The sequence below is a fragment of the Aquarana catesbeiana genome, linkage group LG07 (genome assembly GCF_042186555.1).
Source record: "Aquarana catesbeiana isolate 2022-GZ linkage group LG07, ASM4218655v1, whole genome shotgun sequence".
Lineage (NCBI taxonomy): Eukaryota > Metazoa > Chordata > Amphibia > Anura > Ranidae > Aquarana > Aquarana catesbeiana.
In genome coordinates this window covers 235,605,524-235,624,618 of record NC_133330.1, presented here as the reverse complement: position 1 = coordinate 235,624,618, position 19,095 = coordinate 235,605,524, and the positions used below count along the sequence as shown (strand labels likewise).

Here is a 19,095-nt window from a genome sequence, read left to right as displayed (position 1 = left end):
CCTCTCTGCCCTCCGACAGGGACAAATGACCCATGTGCCCTGTTTGGCTCACGTCCTTAACTTGGTGGTGCAGCGGTTCTTGGGCAGGTACCCGGGCTTACAGGATGTCCTGAGGCAGGCCAGGAAAGTCTGTGTGCATTTCCGCCGGTCATATAATGCCAGTGCTCGGCTGACGGACCTCCAAAAGGAGTTTAACCTGCCCAAGAACCACCTAATCTGTGACATGCCCACCAGGTGGAACTCAACGTTGGCCATGCTGCAGCGGCTGCACACGCAGCAGAGGGCCATCAATGAGTACCTGTGCGACTATGGCACCAGGACAGGGTCAGGGGAGCTTGGTTTTTTTTCCCCACGCCAGTGGGCCATGATCAGGGATGCATGCACTGTCCTGTCACCATTTGAGGAGGCCATGAGGATGGTGAGCAGTGACAGTGCATGCATCAGTGACACTGTCCCCCTTGTCCACCTGTTGGAGCACACGCTGCGTGGAATAATGGACAGGGCACTTGAGGCAGAACAGAGGCAGGAAGAGGAGGACTTCCTTAGCTCTCAAGGCCCCCTTTATCCAGACAGTGTTCCTGCGTGCCCGCCGATCACACAGGAAGAGGAGGAGGAGGAAGAGGAGGAGGAGGAGGAGGAGGAAGATTGTGTCAGTATGGAGGTGGAGCCTGGCACTCAGCATCAGCAGCAGTCTTTAAGGGATCAATCCCAAGAAACACATGGACTTGTACGTGGCTGGGAGGAGGTGGCTGCGGACCATGTCGTCCTTAGTGACCCAGAGGACTCCGGACCGAATGCCTCAGCAAACCTACACTGCATGGCCTCCCTGATCCTGCAAAGCCTGCGTAAGGATCCTCGTATTCGTGGTATCAAGGAGAAGGACCAATACTGGCTGGCAACCCTCCTTGATCCACGTTACAAGGGTAAGGTTGCGGACCTTATCTTGCCATCGCAGAGGGAGCAGAGGATGAAACATCTTCGGGAGGCCTTGCAGAAAGGTCTGTGCAACGCGTTCCCAGAGACTGGGAGGTTACAAACTCCTGTTTCTGGACAACGTGTTGCTGAGGCTTTGGTCAGTCAAAGAAGGAGCGGTGGAGAAGGTGGCCGTCTGACCGATGCGTTCAGACAATTTTTTGGTCCGCAGCCCCAAGGTATGATCGGTTCCAGCAACCATCACCAGCGTCTGTTTTACATGGTGCAGGAATACCTAGGGGCAAGATCAGACTTGGACACCTTTCCCTCCGAAAATCCTCTGGGTTACTGGGTCTTGAGGATGGATCACTGGCCAGAGCTTGCACAGTATGCAATTGAGCTACTGGCCTGTCCTGCATCCAGCGTTCTTTCGGAACGCACATTCAGTGCTGCTGGAGGCGTGGTAACCGATCACAGGGTGCGTCTGTCCACTGACTCGGTCGATCGACTGACCTTCATAAAAATGAATGAGTCTTGGATCACCACCAGCTACCAAGCACCTGATGCTGATGTAACCAAATAATTTTTTTTGAAATCTCAGATCCCTTCAAAGACTGCCTATGCTGATGCTGAGTGACTATCCCTGAGTAATTATCCTCTTCCTCCTCAATCATCACGCTGATAGCTTGTAAGAACATTTTTGGTTCTGGGTGCCACCACCAGTGCCTAAGGCACAATTTTTCAGCCCCTGTTTAACAGGGGCGTGTAATTACGATTTTTGATGTAATACTTTGCAGCAGGGCTCGTTCCTGCATTCCAACTAGAGTGTCTGTGAGGGGTTGCAGTGTTGTGGCACCAGCACCAGTGCCTAAGGCCTAATTTTTCAGCTCCTGTTCAACAGGGGCATGTAATTACAATTCTTGATCTAATATTTCACAGCAGAGCCCTGTGAGGGCTTACAGTGTTGTGGCCACAGCAACACCTAAGGCCCAAATTTCTGCTGAGTATATAGGGCAGGACCCTACTTTCAAACAACTAACTTACAAACGACTCCTACTTGCAAACAGAAGGAGACAACAGGAAGTGAGAATAAATCTACCCCTAGGAAGGGAAATTCTCTCCTGTAAGAGTTAATATGGGAAAAACATTTCTCCTTTCCACTGATGCTTTCCAATCCATTGGGACAAAAAGTGAGGTGAAATCTTCTGAAGAGGAGGAAAGACAGCAAAACAAATGTCACAGGGGTGATAACCCTTCCCTATGTTTTCCAAAAAGCTTAAAAAAGATTTTTTGGCTGGAGCTAAACACGTTAAAAATGTACCCGTTCAAATTTACAAAGAGATTCTACTTAACAACAAACCTACAGCCTGTATACTGCTGTTCAGAGTATATAGGGCCTGGTGGCCCCACACCTTTCCTTATTTTAATTTGGGTGTGGGGTTCCCCTTAATATCCATACAAGACCCAAAGGGCCTGGTAATGGACTGGGGGGTACCCATGCTGTTTGTCTCACTGATTTTCATCCATATTGCCAGGACCCGACATTACATTAAACCCGCAAGCAGTTTTAAATGAGATTTTTTCCTTTAAAAATGACATTTGGTGCAGGGACTGTTCTAAACACGGGAAACACGCGTCACTTTACAGGCATACTATAGACACCCCTCAGGTACGATATTTAAAGGAATATTTCACTTTTTTTTTTTTTTTACTTTAAGCATCATTAAAATCACTGCTCCCGAAAAAACGGCCGTTTTTAAAAGTTTTTTTTGCATTGATACATGTCCCCTGGGGTAGGACCCGGGTCCCCAAACCCTTTTTAGGACAATACCATGCAAATTAGCCTTTAAAATGAGCACTTTTGATTTCGAACGTTCGAGTCCCATAGACGTCAATGGGGTTCTAACGTTCGTGCGAACTTTCGGTCCGTTCGCAGGTTCTGGTGCGAACCGAACCGGGGGGTGTTCGGCTCATCCCTAAACAGGAGGTATTTGTTTAATCTTATTCAATTAAAGCTTTGCAAAAACAGATATAGCTAGGTGCTAGTTGAACTATAAGTGCAGAACTCCCTTCCTCATCAACCTCTTCCCTCAACAACCGCCTACAAAATTATGTTTTTCCTCTTCTCTTCCCCTTCCCAGCTCCCCCTGCGGTTCCTCACACACCTTCACACACTAGAGGCCAAAGTCCCACTTGTAGGTGGGGTGCAGCAGATTAACACACTCAGCCCCAGTGCAGTGAAAGAACTTGTATTGAACTAATGCAGAGACAGTTCACAAATAACACGGTGGGAGACAGACCAACCGGGAACAGTCACAGTTCCAACAGCGTGTAGAGAGCAGACTGTAGTCGACTGTCAGCATCTGTAGAGAGGGGAAGAGTTCAGTCTGGCAGTCTTGTGCCTAACAGGCAGGTGTCCAGAGAGGTTGAGAATCCTATGCTTTCCCTCCTTGTCAAGAACCTTTCCTTGCAGCTAGGGCTGTCCCTAACAGGCAGGGTACCAGTCCCTACTGAAATCACAAAACAGAGGGCGCACAGGTCTAGTGCATTATCCTCAATAATATCTTTAATGAATAAAAGAGGTAAGTACCACCGGAAAGGGCCCCAACTAAGCTAGCAAAAGTAAAGGAGACTATTTCATCTTGTCTAACAATACTGATATTTGTCACACCATTTATATTATTGGGGATTGCTTTATTTCTCCCAACAAAGCCATGCAGGCAAATTTGGGCTTCACAGGACCACCTTAGAGTCTTAGGGACAGCCTAGCCTCTTGAATATATATATTTTTTCCTTTTGCTTTGCTGTCTTGTCTATTTTCTGGGTGGTCTGAAATGTAATTGTATGTGCCTTGTAGTGAAATCTCGGCCCAATTACCATTAGTGTTATTCCCAAAAGTCAGGTTTATTATTTGACAATATTGTGGTATGTTATAAGTTCACTATTGCAAACTTGTATAACTTTACCATTATTGACTAAATTGACTTCATAATATACTCTGGGTCAATTTAACCTGGTCTGGTTTATTTTGTCATAAGGGTGTGTCGGAGTGGTAGAGGTATTCCACCACTTATGCCGCGTACACACGAGCAGACTTTTCGGCTGGACTGGTCCGACGGACCGAGTCCGGCGGACAATTCGACCGTGTGTGGGCTTCATCGGACCTGCAGTGGAATTTTTCGGTCGAACTTGACAGACTTTAGATTTGAAACATGTTTCAAATCTTTACGTCGGAACTCCGCCGGACCCAGTTCCTATCAAAAAGTCAGTTCGTCTGTATGCTAGTCTGATGGACGAAAACCGATGCTAGGGCAGCTATTGGCTACCAACTTCCTTATTTTAGTCCGGTCGTACGTCATCACGAACGAATCCGTCGGACTTTGTTGTGATCGTGTGTAGGCAAGTCCGTTCATTCGGAAAGTCCGTCAAAAGTCCGTCGGATAGTCTGTCGGACCAGTCCGGTCGAAAAGTCCGCTCGTGTGTACGTGGCGTTAGGCTTGTTGAAAGAAATCAAGCTTCAGAGGGATTACCAAACTAGCCACATTTGAAAAAGGGAGATAAAATAATGACATGGCTAAACAACCTTTTAAAATGGGACAGATCATTTAAATGGAAAAGCACCCCCACACTTTATAACCACATATAAAATACTGTATACAGCCTCAAATTTTTATCAAAATAAATACAGGGCTAAAATTGAACTGAATGTGCTTTTATTTATAGCATGTTTCAAATCACCTTTGCTTTGTTTGAACATGCCTCCCTGCACATACTGTATGTGAGAACTTGAATACAGAAGAATTGTTTGTAAGGAACTCATGAAGTTTCTATTCACAAAAAACAGCACGTCCACCATCACTACACTCATTGTCTAGAAAGGCTTTATTTTTCAACTGCTCATTCTTGAAAGGCAAGATATGTCAATTCCAGGAATGAAAATGGCCAGAAAATAGCGCTGCACAATGAGTGTTTATGAGTGTCCATTCCCTAGAAACAGAAAGTACTGCAGCAATAAACTAATACTTATTGTAAATTATTTTTTTAAACATGTGTGCAAAAATTGTAAAAAACTGCTTTGGCAGCAGAACTGTTGACGTATCCCCCAAGCATGTTATTTAAAGGATTTGTGTATTTTCAGTGTTTTCCTCTTAAAGCCACATAATAAGACCCTCTCCCTGTTGTATGGTATGTTTGTACATCATTTTTGCATTGATGCATATGCCCCATGGCAGTGCCCAGCCTTCCATGCATTTTGTTTGAATGTAGTTTGCCTATTGGCCCTAAAAGTAGCCAGAATTTAAGTTTTGCCCTTTCCCTGCAGACTTCAATGGGATTCATTTCTGAATTTAGGTTTGCTAAATTTTGAACAAGATTCACTGAGCAATGGCAAATCGAACCCAGGCAAAATCACCGGTATCCAAGCACAACAGTGGTGGAGAGCTGGGGGGGATTTGAAGCCAGGGGGGAGAGCATAGTTCTGAAAATCTGTTGGCTTGCCCTGTATGAGCAAAGCGCATATTTACTCTAATAATATGATTCATTTTAAAATGACTTACACTTTTATGCTAAGCATTTGGTAAATTATTTCCCAGTGCCAGATACATAGAAAAAGGGACAGAAGGTGGAGTAAGGGAGAGTTCAAAATAAAAAAAATGGTCAATAATCTAATTTTAGATTAATAACACAACTATTCATTTTTAGGTTTGACATTTACCCTAAAAAAGTGTGCTATGGATGGGACAGGAGCTAAAAGTGACTGCTCACCTCAAGTCAACCACAAAATAAAGTGAAAGACAAAAACGCTTCCAATAATAAGAACAAAAAAAAGCAGGAAAGGGGTTATTTGCCCAAAGCACTAGGAATTAGAATTACAGTTTCCTAATTGACTCTAATCTCTCCCAATGCAGTTTGTTGGCTTTTATTGTAACAACTTACAATTCACTAACAGTATTTCTGCTCTGTACCCCTCTTTTTATAGTGAAAGGGCTGCCTTAACCAAAAACCTCTCACTGGCCTTTCTAAGCTCGCTGACCATAGTTTTAAGTCCATGCAGTGGATTAGAGTTTTTAAAAACCTCCCATGTGAATCTGCACATAAATCTTGATTGGGAAGACCAGGATAAGATGTACGTATAGGCTGTCCTATGATTTTGTATGCAGCTTGTCCTCTATTCTGTAAGTGACTGCTTGGTAAAAAAAAAAGTTATTTTATTAAAAATTTCTAGTGGCTATCCTTGCCTGGCTAACCAAAATCCATATGCTTCAGACATCCTGATAAATGAGGTGCTACATGGAATCTTTTGGGCAGAACCTTCATAGTACAGAGTCAGAATATGGTGTGTACAATGTAGAGTTTGGTGTCAGCATACTTTACAGAGATTGACATTTTAATCAAAGAACACCTATTATCCTTTTATTTACCTGTTCAATCCGAACTTGGGAGTTAATGAGCTGATACACCACAGAGTCAGATAGTCCAATATCTTTCAGCAAAAACAATGTCAGAACTTCATCATCCTTTAAGATGTCTCTGATTCTTATACCGCGCCCTAGGTAGAAAAACATTAGAGGTAAAGCGTTAAACTAATGTAAAAGATTGACATTGGAGCTAACAAATTATACTAAGCCTTTACTTTTAATACAGGTGCTCTAGTTGGTAATGTTTGGGCAACTTAAAAGAAATGTATATTTTTTAAAATATTTTCTTTATTATGGTCAGGACTTTTTTTTAATATTACATATTGCATATGGATATTTTGTGTTCTTTCTTTTGGGGTCTCTAGTCTCCTTTTCACATCTTTCTCAGCTTTGGTTAAAGAAGACTGATGTTTACAGAGCTCAATAGCTCAAGCTAAATGTGTCAAAGAGATAACTCACCTGTTTTTGGAGGGCTAAATCCCAGGTTTCAATTAGGGAAACTACTGACAATCCTTGGCAGCATGACATTCACAGGCAAAGCACATGTTACTTTAAAGGCAAGGCTTTGTGACAGCTGGCTGGTTATACATAAAGAACTTGGTAGAGCTGTGTTAAAGTATATTACAGTACAAACCGCTCAGCACATTGATGAGGTACTGCTCAAGATAAGTGTTTCATCCTTTATTCTCAATTTAGCCTCTAAACCTAACACTTAATCTAGGCCAACCTCTAAATCTTTATAGAAATCTAAAGGTAACCCCTAAACCTAAATTTAAAGTAACCTTAAACCTATTTTTGTTAATCCACCTCTAAACCTAACATTCACCCTTAAGCCTCATGCACACTGGATGCTATAATAACGTTATAAAAATGCCAGTAGCGTTGCAGTGAGTTTTTCAAAGTTGTTCAGCGTTTTTGCAATAGCGTTTTTTTGTGGTTTTTAGAGTTAGCTTTTTTAAGCATTTTTTTTTTAAATCAATGGGATCAAAAACGTTAAAAAACACCGGTGAGACGTGTTTTTGAGCATTTATCAGTGTTTATCGGCGTTAGAGCATTTTTACAGCTGAAAAACGCCTCTCAGAACCCACTAGTTTTGGATTTTTTTTACAGCCCAAAAACACCCCTGCCTAAAACAGTTAATAACAGCCTATGTGTGTATGGACACATAGGATAACATGATGGGGAGTTTATTGACTGTAGAAAAAAAGTCTGAAGCCACAAACAGCAGCTGTAAAAACATCCAAAAACGTCCAGTGTGCATGAGGCCTTAACCTAAACAGAGCTGTTAAACCCAACCTAACTTCATGGTTCTAACTCTAAACCCAATAATCATTGCACCTAAAAAAGATTATCTTAATAAAAAACATGCTTTAACCGCTTGCCGACCAGCCGCCGTCATTATACTGCGGTAGGTCGGCTCTCCTGCGCGAACCGCCGTAGCTGTATGGTGGTCCATGCATGGGAGATAGTGGGTAAGCCGTGCACTGCGGGAGCGTGCCCGTGGGTCCAGCGGAGTAGATGTCCGCCGGTGACCTGCGATCGCGGTGTACAGAGGCAAAACGGGGATCTGCCAGTGTAAACAAGGCGGATCCCCATTCTGCCAGATTACATGTCAGTAATCTTCTGTTCCCAGTGATCGGGAACAGCGATCTCTGTCATGTTCCTGGTAGCCCATCCCCCCTACAGTTAGAACACACCCAGGGAACACACTTAACCCCTTGATCGCCCCCCAATGTTAACCCCTTCCCTGCCAGGGTCATTTATACATTGATCAGTGCATTTTTATAGCTAAACACTAAACGCATTTAGCACCTTGAGGCGATTCAGTTCGCATTTGCAGCGCTTTACAAATCATTAATTCATTCATTCATTCACTGATCAATGTAATAATGTCACTGGTCCCCAAAAAGTGTCATCTGGGGTCAGATTTGTCCGCCGCAATGCTGCAGTCATGCTAAAAATCGTAGATCGCCGCCATTACCAGTAAAAACAATTAAAAAAATATAAAAGTCCCTAAATCTATCCCATAGTTTTTAGACGCAATAACTTTTGTGCAAACCAATCAATATACGCCTATTTCGATCTTATTTATCAAAAATATGTAGAAGAATATATATCGGCCTAAACTGATGAATGAATACATTTTTTTTATTATTTATTTTTTGGGGGGATATGTATTATAGCAGAAGGTTAAAAAAAAACATTTTTTTTCAAAATTGTCAATTTTTTGGTTTATAGGGCAAAAAATAAAACCACAGAGGTGATCAAATACCACCAAAAGAAAGCTCTATTTGTGGGAAAAAAAAGACGTAAATTTTGTTGTGTAAAGCGTCGCACGACCGCGCAATTGTCAGTTAAAGCGATGCTGTGCCATATCGAAAAATATGGCCTGGTCGGGAAGTGGGTAAATCCTTCCGGGGCTGAAGTGGTTAATGCCAAAATTACACAGAACAAAGCTAGAATTATAGTGCTAAATTTTTTTTATCCATTTTCTCCTGTTAGCTCTTGCTCTCTTTCACCCTAAACTTCAGGCTTTATTTTGACCATATTGTAATTTACTCTGTATTGTTAAATGAAAAGTGGAATTTTCTAAATATGTGAATGTTCCATATACAGTACATGTAAAATTCTTTATATAAATGAGGTATGTATACATGTACATGGTATATGGTAGTTTTAAATGTGTTGTTTTGGCAACAGAAGCCACCTACTGTTTAATATGTTTATGTGGTATGTTTCATAAATGTGATATGTTTTTAATAATAGTTATTCCTTTTAAAATAATAAACCATATACATTCATCTGCAAATGTGTTTGGCCATTGTACTACCACTGTTCAGTGTGCAGGAATTCTGCTTATAGTCTAGAACCCAGTTAGAGAACATTATTTATAATTGTTTGAAACTTTTGGTTGTCTGGTATTTGCACTTCAACAAGATCTTTCAAAGTCCCACTTAACTGTGACAGTGACAAACGAGTGAAGCCTAAGAGAGTAGCTTGAGGATATACAGGCATGGGGGTCTGTGTCCTACACACGTTAATCTGAAGTACAGTATCTACACCTAACTACTTTTATCCTTTGTTTTAAATGTATGCTGCACACTTGTAGTTAGCAAATCCCCTTGGCCTCTAATTGTTTAGCCTTTAAAATGCAGGAAATGAGCTTCAGCCATTGTCACAGATTCTGTTTTGGAGCTATCAAAAAGAACTGTTTTGGGTTACCATTTTAGTTTAGATTCTTTGTGGTTAAATTAATAAAAGAGAAGTATGGGGTTCTGTTTTTTTGTAGAATCATACTTACAGGTCTGATGTTGCATCTGTCACTTCCCAGCTCTAACACTGAGAACCAAGCAATGGAACACCACCGATCACTTTGTTCTCAGGGCTCAGTGAGCAGAGAGCTGCTGCGCTCATTGGAGTGCTGGGCTGTGGAGGGGGTGGGAGCGGCCCGCTCAGGCTCTCAGTGGCTCAATGAGAGGCTGAGCCGGGTGCCAGTCCAGGCATGTGGGAAGATCCTGACTTTGTTGCAAACTTGCCCGAGCCTGGACCGGCTCTGTGACCTCAGCTGACAGCGGGCTTCAGCCTGTTGTCTGCTGAAAACGGCTCACAGGAGTGCAGAACGAGCTTTGGCTGTACTTCTACTTTAAAGGAAAATAGGGTGTTCACTTTGAAAGGGAAGGTGCACATTGCAACAAGGGAATTTTCCTTTCACTTTGCAAAAAAAAAAACAATTATGTGCAAGGAAAAAAAAAATTGAATTTTTTCTTGCACATGATTGGAAGTCAGCAGAGCTTCACCTCATTCACTAAGCCCTGGGAAAAATTCCTTTGCAAAGTGAACAGTCTGATTTTCTTTTGTAAATGAACCTCTTTGTGCCTCGATGTATGTTGCTTACTTTTAATATACATGTGATTCTTTTTTTTTTTTTTTTTTGTTTGCGCAGTGAAATTTTCTAAGAAAGAGCAATATAATGTAACAATGCTTTAGAAATGGATGAACAAATACTATGCTGTTTATAGACTGGCTAAAATAACAGTGGAAATGCGCACCAGCCAGGAGCAACCAATCAAAAATCTGCTTTGCTTAGATTACAACTACTGTAGAAGACTATTTTTTTTTTTAAATGAAAAAGGCTATGAATGGCTTGAGGTTTAACAGTGGAACTATCTTGCAGCAGGTTTGATGTACAGTGTCCATGCACAATAAATGTGAAATTGAAACCCATCAGTGTCATGGATCACCACATCTGATCCTCATTAAAATAAATCATAAATTAGGAGAAATATGGAGGGTTGACATTTGTGACCTCCTTCTGAAAATGCTAGTTGCCAGGCTGTCTCCAACCTCATCTTTTCTGGCGCAGCCATCACTACTGCTCAGCAACTGTTGTCAAGTCAGTGCTCCATGTGGAGAGCTCAAAACTGGTTCTAATCGCTGAAGTCACTGTTTTCTCTGTGTCCAGCCAAGTTTTCTCCTGTCTTGAGCCCTGATGAAGGGGGAGTGGTGCTGCCTCGAAAAATGTTGGCTATTTTTATATGATGTTTTTTTACCAACAATTAAAATGATTGGTCTGGAGCTCCTTTCTATATTTCTAACAATTGAGCTACTGTTGGGTGTCCATCAAGGGAAGCCTTGCCTCACAGGAGCTATTGAGCTTGTCTTATGGTTTCCTTCATCTGACTACACATGCAAGTCCAATGCCCTGTACCCATGATCGGACATTGATCGGCCATTCCGACAACAAAACCCATGGATTTTTTACGACGGATGTTGGCTCAAACTTGTTTTCCTGTCGCATCATGGCAGCATACAATTTGGGTTGTGACTCCGCCCCCACAACCTGATAGGACCACATAACTATAAGTTGCAGAAAGGGCCCCCGCCCCAGTATTCTCTTATTTTTCCTCACCTGTCAGGACCGAACGGATTAAGAAGCACCCCCCTTCGCCCCAGCCAGGTTCTAGCCTCTCCTGGGTGGAAGTCCTTACCTGTACAGCCTCTAAACGAGCTAGATGGAAGGAGCCCCACTCTGGTGATCTCAGGGGTATGTCAGCGGCTTTAGTATAAGCCTTAAACAGGCTTAGTTGTTTTGCAGCGGTCTTCAATATTCTGTTTCCTTCACTGGGCGGCGGCCAGTTCGACAGCTTTAAAAACCTCCTGATGCTGTTTTTCTCTGCTCCAGTCCGTTCACTGTGTTTTTGGCTACCTGTGTGCTCTGTCTGCGATCCTGGTGTCCCCCCCCTTCTGGGTAAGTGGCTGTCTTATCGCATGTACACTTCTTGTCTTACTCTGCAGGTTCTTACCTTCCTGTCTCTCTTAGGTGAATCACTCTTTCTCTATGGAGGCCGCTGCCCCAGCAGATCACCATCAGCCTAATAGGTAAGGGGGAGGATCCTTTTGGTAAGTAATGAAGATTGAAAAAGAGAGCAGGATTCCACTAATGCTACCTAAATTGGTCATCCCTATCAGGTCCTCAAGATCGTCCAAATCAAGACGAAGAGAGACCTCACACAGGAGAACCCGCTCCAGCCACAGACGAAGCCACTCACGCGGAAGAAGTTGCTCAGGCTACAGGGGAAGTCGCAGAAGGAGTTGATCCAGATCCTTCTCAAGACATAGCCGCTCTTATCGCAGAAGATCCCCTGCACGCACCAGTCACCAGTGCACCCCTCCCGTCCTGTCGGGAATGTTTGCTGGGTTTGCGGGGGCCGCCGCCCTACCAGATGAACTGGCTTGTCGCAGATGCATCGACGAAGCCACCAAAGGGAAAGAGCCAGATGCCATAGAACTCTCCGGAGTCTCAACTCCGTAAGTCTCAACTCCTGATGCGGAGTTTACAGCCCTAAGCGCCTCACCCACTCATCCCAGTACATCAAGGGAGCAAGAACTCCCATCTGACACCGAAGGAAACATCAGCAGGATTTGATTTTCCGCTAATAGAACCATTTGTTAAATCGGTCAAGGAAGCGATAAACTGGGAGGAGCCCAAGGAGACCCAACAGAAACAGAGGAAATATTTCCCAAATCTCAAAAGAGTTCCAGAGGCTTTCCCGTTCATCAACGAGTTAGATGAGCTGATCAAGGAGGAATGGCAGAATCATGAAAAGAAGACTAGTCTAACTAACAGACTTGCCAAATTGTACCCGCTCAAGGTGCCCAAGGTGTCCCCTCTAGTCTCCCCTCCAGTAGTAGACGCATCCTTGATGCGTCTAGCTAGACATGTGACGCTCCCTATCGAAGATGCGGTGACGTTTACAGATGTGCTCGATAGGAAAGTGTACACTGACCTTAAAAGAGCTTACATATTTGCGGGAGGTGCCTGCAGACCAGCCCTGGCACTGGCCGCGGTGGGAAGAGCCATCTCCAGTTGGTCCTCAAGCACTGCAAAACTCGCTGCTGAGGGCGCGGACCAAGAGCAGATAGTCAAGGCCTTACAAGAACTTAGCCTTGCAGGGGATTTCGTAGCAGAAGCTTCTGTGGACACTATTAGATCCGCATCAAGGTCCATGCTGGCCTCTGTAATGGCCAGAAGGGCGCTATGGCTAAAGCCCTGGTCGGCAGACCCCGCCTCTAAGTCTAACTGGTGCCGAATACCGTATGACCGGGAAAACCTCTTCGGGACGAAGTTGGATACAGCAATTTCGAAAGTGACAGGTGGAAAGTCAGGCCTTATGCCTTCGGACAAAAGACCGAAACAGCAGAGACCGCCTCCCTTCAGACGCAACCTCCCGGAGAGATACAGGGATGCAAAATCCTATAGGCCTGGGAAGGAATATAGAAGGAGCTGGAAGAACCCTCAGACGTCCTTCCTTAAATTCCAGAAACCCAAAACCCCCGCCTCCGGCGATCAGAAGTCCTTTTGAAGGTGCGCCCACCCAGCCAGCGGTAGTGGGTGCCAGACTCACAAAGTTTAGGCTGGTTTGGGCGGAAACAATAAAAGACCCATGGACGGTGGCCACCATCCAATTCAGGCACAGATGGTCGTTCAAAAGACGCCCCCCAAGGGAGCAGTTTTGCTTAACCAAACTACCACCATCCCGGGAGAAAAAGCTGTCATTAATCCAGTACATCCAGGATCTTCTTCAAAAACAGGCAATAGTGGAGGTTCTGCTAACACAAAGAGGCAAAGGCTTGTACTCCCCGCTTTTCTTAGTCAAAAAGAAGTCAGGGGATTTGCGTCCGGTCTTGGACCTGAAAAACCTCAACCGATCAATCCGGATAGAGTCGTTCAAAATGGAAAGCCTACAATCGATCCTCCAAGCAATAAACCTCAGAGATTGGATGCTTTAAATCGACCTCCAGGATGCATATCTGCATATTCCTATCTACGCCACATTCCAGAAATTCCTTTGTTTCACCTTAAATCATCAGCACTTCCAATTCCGAAGCCTCCCGTTCGGGATTTCTACCACACCCAGGACATTTATGAAGGTCCTGTTACCCGTAATAGCTTACTTGAGGGAGAAAGGACTAAGGGTCCACCATTACCTGGACGATATCCTGCTTCTCTCAGACGGCCAGGAGTCTCTCATCCAACATCGGGAAATTCTAGTCTCCACATTGCAGGGTCTAGGGTGGCTAATAAATTGGAAGAAAAGCAATATCCCCCTTCTTTATATATTTTTTATATATTTTTTAAATATATATGTATGTGTATATATATATATATTTATTTATATATTTTTATTTAGAATCTTATGTTTTATGTTTCAATGTCTACTACCCATCATTGATTCCCTTTATTGTTATGGTATCTTCTATTATTTAAGTCTACACATCTGACGTTTTTTAATGTAAATTTATTATACGTCTCCAGTCTGTAGTGTACGTTATATATTTGCCATGTGCCCCATACTATACTGTTCTGATCTGTATTCCATCTAGAACGCCTGGACGGGGACTGGTATGGAACTTAGAATAACTAAATATCCATTACAGGACATACCTTCCAACTAGCCACTTCTTACCATGTACACATGTCGGCCTACCGGCCCATACAGACTGTGCTCCTGTTTCTCCTGGCTCTGATGAAGAGGTTACCCTTGAAACGTGTCAGCCTTTTTAAATTACCTGCCTCAACATGGGCATACCCCAATTTGAACTTTTTAGTACTTATTTTGTTACCTGTTTTTATGCTACGTAGTAATTGTATGATTTAATTTTTATATGTTTGTATTCCATATACATGATTAAACCTAACCTGTTTTGATGTGAGCGTCTGATCACGCGCCCTCCATCCACCTCCTACTAAACAGTCTTTTCCAGACCACCCCTGGTCAGTTAAGGCATTGGGACATGCTTCACTATCTCCTCCAGTCCTCTCACTTTTTACAATACTACCCTTCTCTTACAACAAACGGCCTCACTAGCGCAGGAGTATTAATCACCATACCTTGTCCACATTTTGCAATATCCAGCCCACCCAGAGAATGGTCTTCCTGGGAGCAGAACTGGACACCAGGGCGAATACAGTGGAGCTCCCTGCAGAAAAAATACCTCTCCTAATCCAGAGAGTAAGGAAGTCAATCTCAACCACAACATTACCAGCCAGAGCATGCCTCAGTATCTTAGGCTCACTATCAGCAACCATTCCAATGGTCCAATGGGCACAATGGAACTCAAGACCCCTCCAAATCTCCTTTCTGCGCCAGTGGGATGGCACGTCTATTTCCCAGCCGATCTCCATCTTAGAGGAGGTCAAGCAATCACTGCGATGGTGGACATGGCCTCACAACTTGAAGAGATGCAAGCACATAGTCATACTTCTGCAGGAGATAGTGACCTCAGATGCCAGCATGGAGGGGTGGGGGGCACACTGTCAGAACTACGCGGCTCAGGGCCGCTGACCATTCAGGTCACAGGATTCAGTTTCGAACATGCTGGAAAAGAATGCAGCATTCCAAGCTCTCCTGGCCTTTAGTCCTCACCTGAGGGGGAAGCAGGTCCTTCTGAGAATGGACAACAGAGTGGCTGTCGCCTACATCAACAGGCAGGGGGGCACCAGAAGCAGCTCCATGATGCAGGAGGTCCATCCTGTTATAGAATGGGCACAGCTGAACCTGCCAGACTTGAGGGTGGTTTACGTCCCGGGAGCCCAGAATCTTTTGACCGACTCACTGAGCAGGAACTTCATCTCCAACAATGAGTGGTCCCTGAATGAATGAATGATAGATGAATGAATGATTTTTATAGCACTGCAAATGCGAACTGAATCGCCTCAAGGCGCTAGATCTGTCCTGTGTTGTCCAGCTTCTTAGAAGAGGTAGGTCTTGAGTTTCTTCCTGAAGGTCTGATGGTTTTCTTGCATGCGCATGTGAGTAGGTAGAGCGTTCCATAACCGTGGTCCTTGGACTGTGACTCTTCGTTCTCCTTTTGTTTTGTAGTGGGTTTTTGGAATAAGGAGGAGGTTTTGATTAGAAGATTGAAGACTGCGATTGGGTGTGTAGTGCTTTATTTTCTCGCATAGGTATTGAGGAGCATTTCCTTGTATACATTTGTGTGTGAGGCAGAGGGTCTTGAAAGTGATTTGGTTCTTTACGGTTAGCCAATGTAGGCTCCTCAGGGAAGGGGAGATGGATTCCCAGGGTTTTTTTCCTGTTAACAGTCTTGCCGCCGTGTTTTGGATGAGTTGCAAGCGCGCAAGCTGATATTGGGGTAGTCCTATGTAGAGGGAGTTTGCGTAGTCGAGTCTGGAATTGATGATTGTTCCAACTACTGCTGCTTTGTCCTCTTCTGGGACGAAAGGGATGAGTCTACGTAGCAGGCGGAGGAGATGGTGAGATTGGCTGACTACTGATCCTATTTGTGCATCCATTGACATTTCTGAGTCAAAAATGACTCCGAGACTCTTGGCTTTGGTGCTTGGAGAGATGGTCTGTCCAAAGATGGTGGGCGGTGTCCATGGGGTCTTAGTTTTGGAATTTTGGTTTGCGTGTAGGAGAAGAAGCTCTGTTTTTGATCCGTTGAGTTTAAGAGAGCTAGTGGTCATCCAGTCGTCTATCAAAGTGAGGCATTTTTCTAGTTGCTGATGATGGTCTTTTTCTCCGGTGATGCGAAGGTAGAGTTGGGTATCATCAGCGTATGAGTGGAAGCAGAGGTCCGATTTTCTGTTGATTTTGAGGAGTGGGCGGATATAGATGTTGAAGAGCACTGGTGACAAGGGTGAACCTTGAGGGACTCCACAAGAGATTGCGCGGGTTTCAGAGGTGAAAGCTCCTAGTTTCACTGTCTGAGAGCGATTTCCTAAGAAGGATGCGAACCATTGTAGATCTGAATCTGTGACTCCTACTACTTCTTTGAGGCGGATGAGTAGAGTATTGTGGTCCACTGTATCGAACGCTGCACTCAGGTCCAACAGTACCAGGAGACATGATTCTCCATCATCAGCTGCTTCGAGGGCGTCATCCCATATTTTGAGAAGTGCCGTTTCTGTGCCATGGCCTGGGCAGAAGCCTGATTGCAAAGGGTCCAGGAGTTTGTGTATGTCCAGGTGGTGTTGAAGCTGTTGTACTACTGCTTTCTCGATAATCTTGGAGATGGTGTTGAGGCTTGTTATCGGTCTGCGATAGTTAGGGTTCTTAGGGTCGAGGTTGGGTTTCTTTAGGAGGGGTTTGACGATGCCATGTTTGAGGGCGATTGGAACAGTCCTTTCTTTGAACGACTGGTTGATGAGCTGTGTTATAGTGGGAGCCAAGATGTCGGAACATTCTTTCAGGAGTTTTGTGTGAATGATGTCGTTTGGTGATGTGCTGTCTCTGAGGCTTCTGATGATGTTTTTGGTGGTGTCAGTGGTGATTGGGATCAGTGAAAAATTCGGTGCTTGTGTGATGATCGTATTGATTTTTTCTTTTTGCTTTGGTTGAATGAGATTGGTTGTTTTTTTTTTGCTTTGGTTGAATGAGATTGTTGTTTTTTTCTGTTGAATTGTTTTCCGGATGTTGTCGATTTTATCGATAAAAAAATCCGATAATTCATTGCAGAATTCTTGGGTTTCGTTTCCTGGGGGCTCTAGGCAGGTTGGGTTCATAGTCTTGATGACTATTTTGAAGAGTTCCCGAGGGCGGTTTAAGGCTGATGAGATGGTGTTTGAGAAATGTTCCTTTTTTGCTTTGAAGATTGCTTTGTGATATTTCTCTGTGAGTGCTTTGTAGTTTGTGTGGTTTTCCTTTGTGGAATTTCTTCTCCAGGCTCTTTCAGCTCGTCTGCATTCCTGCTTTAATAAAGTAAGAGTGCCATTAAACCATTCAGAGGTTGTTTTGTGGATGTGTGTTCTACATTTTGGAGCCACTGAGTCCGCAGTTTGTAGTAATGCCTTGTTTAAGGAGTTGAGTGTTTGTTCTGTTGAGTAGTTTAAGTTTAACATTGCTATTTTGTTTGATAATGTGGTTTTGAAGAGTTCGGAGTGTAGTTTCCTCTGAGATCTTGTCCAGTGTGTTGTAGTTGCCTGTTTCTGTTTTTGGAGGGTGGTGTTGGTAGCAATATTAAATTTGATAGCGTGGTGATCCGTCCATGGTAGCGGTAGATTGTCGAATATGTTGACGTCCATATTTTGTTTGAAGATGAGGTCCAGAATGTGTCCTGAACCATGTGTGGGAGCATTTATCAGTCGCTGAAGACCTAATTCTTTCAGTTGGTTAATGCAGGCGGTGGCGATAGGGTCTTGGGTGGAGTTTGCCCAGAGGTTGAAATCTCCAAGTGCCAAAAAGTTTTTGGTTTTCAGGGTGTGAGTTGACATGAATTCTATGAAGGGTGTCAGGAAGTTTGTCTTCGGTCCTGGTGGTCTGTAACATAGAAGTATGTGGATAGTATTTTGGGGTGTTGTTTGTAGATGTAGGGTGAGTGTCTCCATGAAAGGCACTTTGTTCTGAACAGTTGGTTTGGTGAGCGCGAGGTGAGATTTGAAGATCACTGCTAGTCCTCCTCCTTTTTTTCCTGTTCTGTGCTCCGTTAGGATCCTGTAGTTCTCAGGTACTAATTCGGTTAGGATGGCGTTGCAGTCGGGTGTTAGCCAGCTTTCGGTAATGAAGAGGCAATCTATGTTGTTTTGGGTGATGAAGTCTTGTACTTCCAGTCTGTGCTTGACTGCAGATCTGGTGTTGATCAGAGCGCATGTTGTGGTTGAATTGTTGTTTTCCTATATTTGATGGTTGATTTTAGGTTGGTCCTTAGTAGTTGTTCTTTCTGTAGTATTTTATGAACGGAAGTTGTTAATGTTGAGGTGGTATTTCTTAGCCTGTGGAGCGCGTCCGCTGAGTACTTGAAGTTGCACATGGCGAGAAAATTACTGAAGGTAGGATGATGCGGTGATGATATTGATGTATCGATGGTGAAATTGCTAAGTAGATGGTGGTCCTGAAGGGTGCCGTTGCTTCTGTTGCTGAGAAGCTGATGGTCTGAAGAAAGCCGCTGCTTCAGGTGGCGTTGATGACGGTGTGATGGGACTTGGTGGTGGTGGGGGGGGGCACGCAGGCCTAACCGCCCTCCTGTTGATCCAGAGGAAGGCGAAAACCCCTAGCTGAGCTGGCCAATTGCTACAGCAGAGGAAAAATTCCTTCCTGACCCCGGAGGCGATCGGACTGAGTCCCTGGATCAACTGCTAGAGGGTGGCCCCGTGTACTTACCTGACCCCAGTTGGTCGGTGATGAGTAGAGGGGTAGGGGTCAGACCAAGGAGAGGACACTGAGGTTGACCTAGGCTACTACTTCCTGGTACTGAGCTGCGTCTGGAGGGATCAAGAAGGCCTGAGCCGAGGATTGATCTGCTCTCA

The 19,095-nt window shown here is 44.1% G+C and overlaps 1 protein-coding gene across 2 annotated transcripts in view; it reads right to left on the bottom strand.

Moving 5' to 3' along the window:
* ABCA4 (ATP binding cassette subfamily A member 4) overlaps window positions 1-19,095 on the bottom strand; it is a 450,770-nt gene that overhangs the window by 334,136 nt on the left and 97,539 nt on the right. For both annotated transcript variants that reach the window (XM_073593112.1, XM_073593113.1), the window contains exon 6: window positions 6,333-6,460. In XM_073593112.1, the coding sequence (XP_073449213.1) occupies window positions 6,333-6,460 (128 nt within the window). The remainder of the gene's footprint in view (window positions 1-6,332; window positions 6,461-19,095) is intronic.